This window comes from Otolemur garnettii, unplaced genomic scaffold, assembly GCF_000181295.1.
Source record: "Otolemur garnettii isolate 467f Iridium unplaced genomic scaffold, OtoGar3 scaffold00153, whole genome shotgun sequence".
Taxonomy (NCBI): Eukaryota; Metazoa; Chordata; class Mammalia; order Primates; family Galagidae; genus Otolemur; species Otolemur garnettii.
The window spans coordinates 2,264,437-2,266,110 of NW_003852548.1; the positions used below are offsets into that span (position 1 = coordinate 2,264,437).

At 43.0% G+C, this 1,674-nt stretch overlaps 1 protein-coding gene across 2 annotated transcripts in view; it reads left to right on the forward strand.

Moving 5' to 3' along the window:
• EBP (emopamil binding protein (sterol isomerase)) overlaps positions 1–789 on the forward strand; it is a 10,348-nt gene extending 9,559 nt beyond the window's left edge. For both annotated transcript variants that reach the window (XM_003799640.3, XM_023519058.1), the window contains exon 5: positions 288–789. In XM_003799640.3, coding sequence (XP_003799688.1) covers positions 288–511 — 224 coding nt within the window. In that variant the 3' untranslated portion in view covers positions 512–789. The remainder of the gene's footprint in view (positions 1–287) is intronic.
• The last annotated feature ends 885 nt before the right edge of the window (positions 790–1,674 follow it).

The window sequence follows — 1,674 nt, forward strand, 5'->3', positions numbered from 1 at the left end:
TGAGCCACAGGCGCCGAGCCAAATTCTAGGAGTTTAAACTTCCTTGAATTCTGAAGGTATGAGCTCTCCTGAGTTCAGAAATTCTCAGTTCTCTGACTTCTGGAATTCTCACTTTTCTAATTTCTCAGATTTTCAGCTCTGTGATTTTAGAATGCTTAGTTCTCCTAATTTGGGATACTAAGTTCTGAGGCCTTGAGTGATGGGTTAGAAAATGCCTTGGAATTAAGAGTTTGGGGTAGTTTCCCCTTCCTCACAGAAGCTTCTCCTTCCCCTCTAACCTTTCACAGGCCAGATCTATGGGGACATAATGTACTTCCTGACAGAGTACAAGGACGGATTCCAGCATGGGGAGCTGGGCCATCCCCTCTACTTCTGGTTTTACTTTGTCTTCATGAACTCCCTGTGGATCGTGCTGCCTGGAATCCTTGTGTTTGATTCTGTGAAGCAGCTAACACATGCCCAGAGTATGCTGGATATGAAGGTCACAAAAGCCAAGAGTAAGAAGAATTAAGAAGAGGTGGACTAGACTCTAACACTAGCTAATCAGGAGCTCTCCAGCTGCAAGAAGAGTCCAGTCCTGCTCCCATAGGTTCCAGGGACAAAGCTAATTGATATGTCAAATTCAGGCTAATGGGTCAGAGCTGGGAAAGAAAGGAGCCATGTAAAGGTATAAGAGAAGCCAGGGGGTCTAGGATAGTGGCAGTTTTTAAAATCGGGATATTGCAAAAAAGAAAAAAATAGTGTTCAGAAAATAAAATAAAATTTGGAAATAAAAGATTTTGATTGTAACACCGAAGAGATCTTCAGTTACTAACCCAATAAATGTACTATAACTGACTCACAGACCCCACCATCACTTACTACACAAATACCATAAATCACCACCCAGACACTATTATTGCCCCCCCCAAGTCCTTTTGTCTTAGCTTAGGCTGCTGTAACAAAAATGCTACAACAGAAATTTATTTTTTTCACAGTTCTGGATGCCAGAAGTCCAAGATCAAGGTACCAGCGGGTTTGGTTTCTTCTGAGGCCTTTTTTCTATGGTTTTCAGGTAGCTTCCTTCTCACTAGTCTTTCCTCTTATGATAGAAACTATACATTCATGCCCCTGGTACCTCTGTGTATCCAAATGTTCTCTTACAGGGACACCAGCCAGATTGGATTAGGGCCTATTCCATCAGGCTCATTTTAACTCAATCAACCCTTTATAGGCCCTATCTCCAAATACAGTCACATTAACTAAAGGTTAGGGCTTCACCATAGGAATTCCATGACACACAGTTCCATCCTTAACATTCTGTATGCCTTATGGTCTCCAAAACTTTGTGTCCTTCCTGCGTGCAAAACACTTCATCCCCTTCTCAGCAACCCAATTCTTTTTTTTTTTTTTTTTGAGACAGAGTCTCAGTATGTCACCCCATTAGAGTGCTATGATGTCACAGCTCACAGCAACCTCAAACTCTTGGGCTTAAGCGTTTCTCTTGCCTCAGCCTCCCAAGTAGCTTGGACTAACAGGGCCCGCCACAATGCCCGGCTATTTTTTGGTTGTAGTTGTCATTGTTGTTTGGTAGGCCTGGGCTAGATTCGAACCTGGCAGCCCCAGTGTATGTGGCTGGTGCCCTAGTTGTTGAGCTACATGTGCTAAGCCAGCAACCCAATTTTTTTTTTTTTT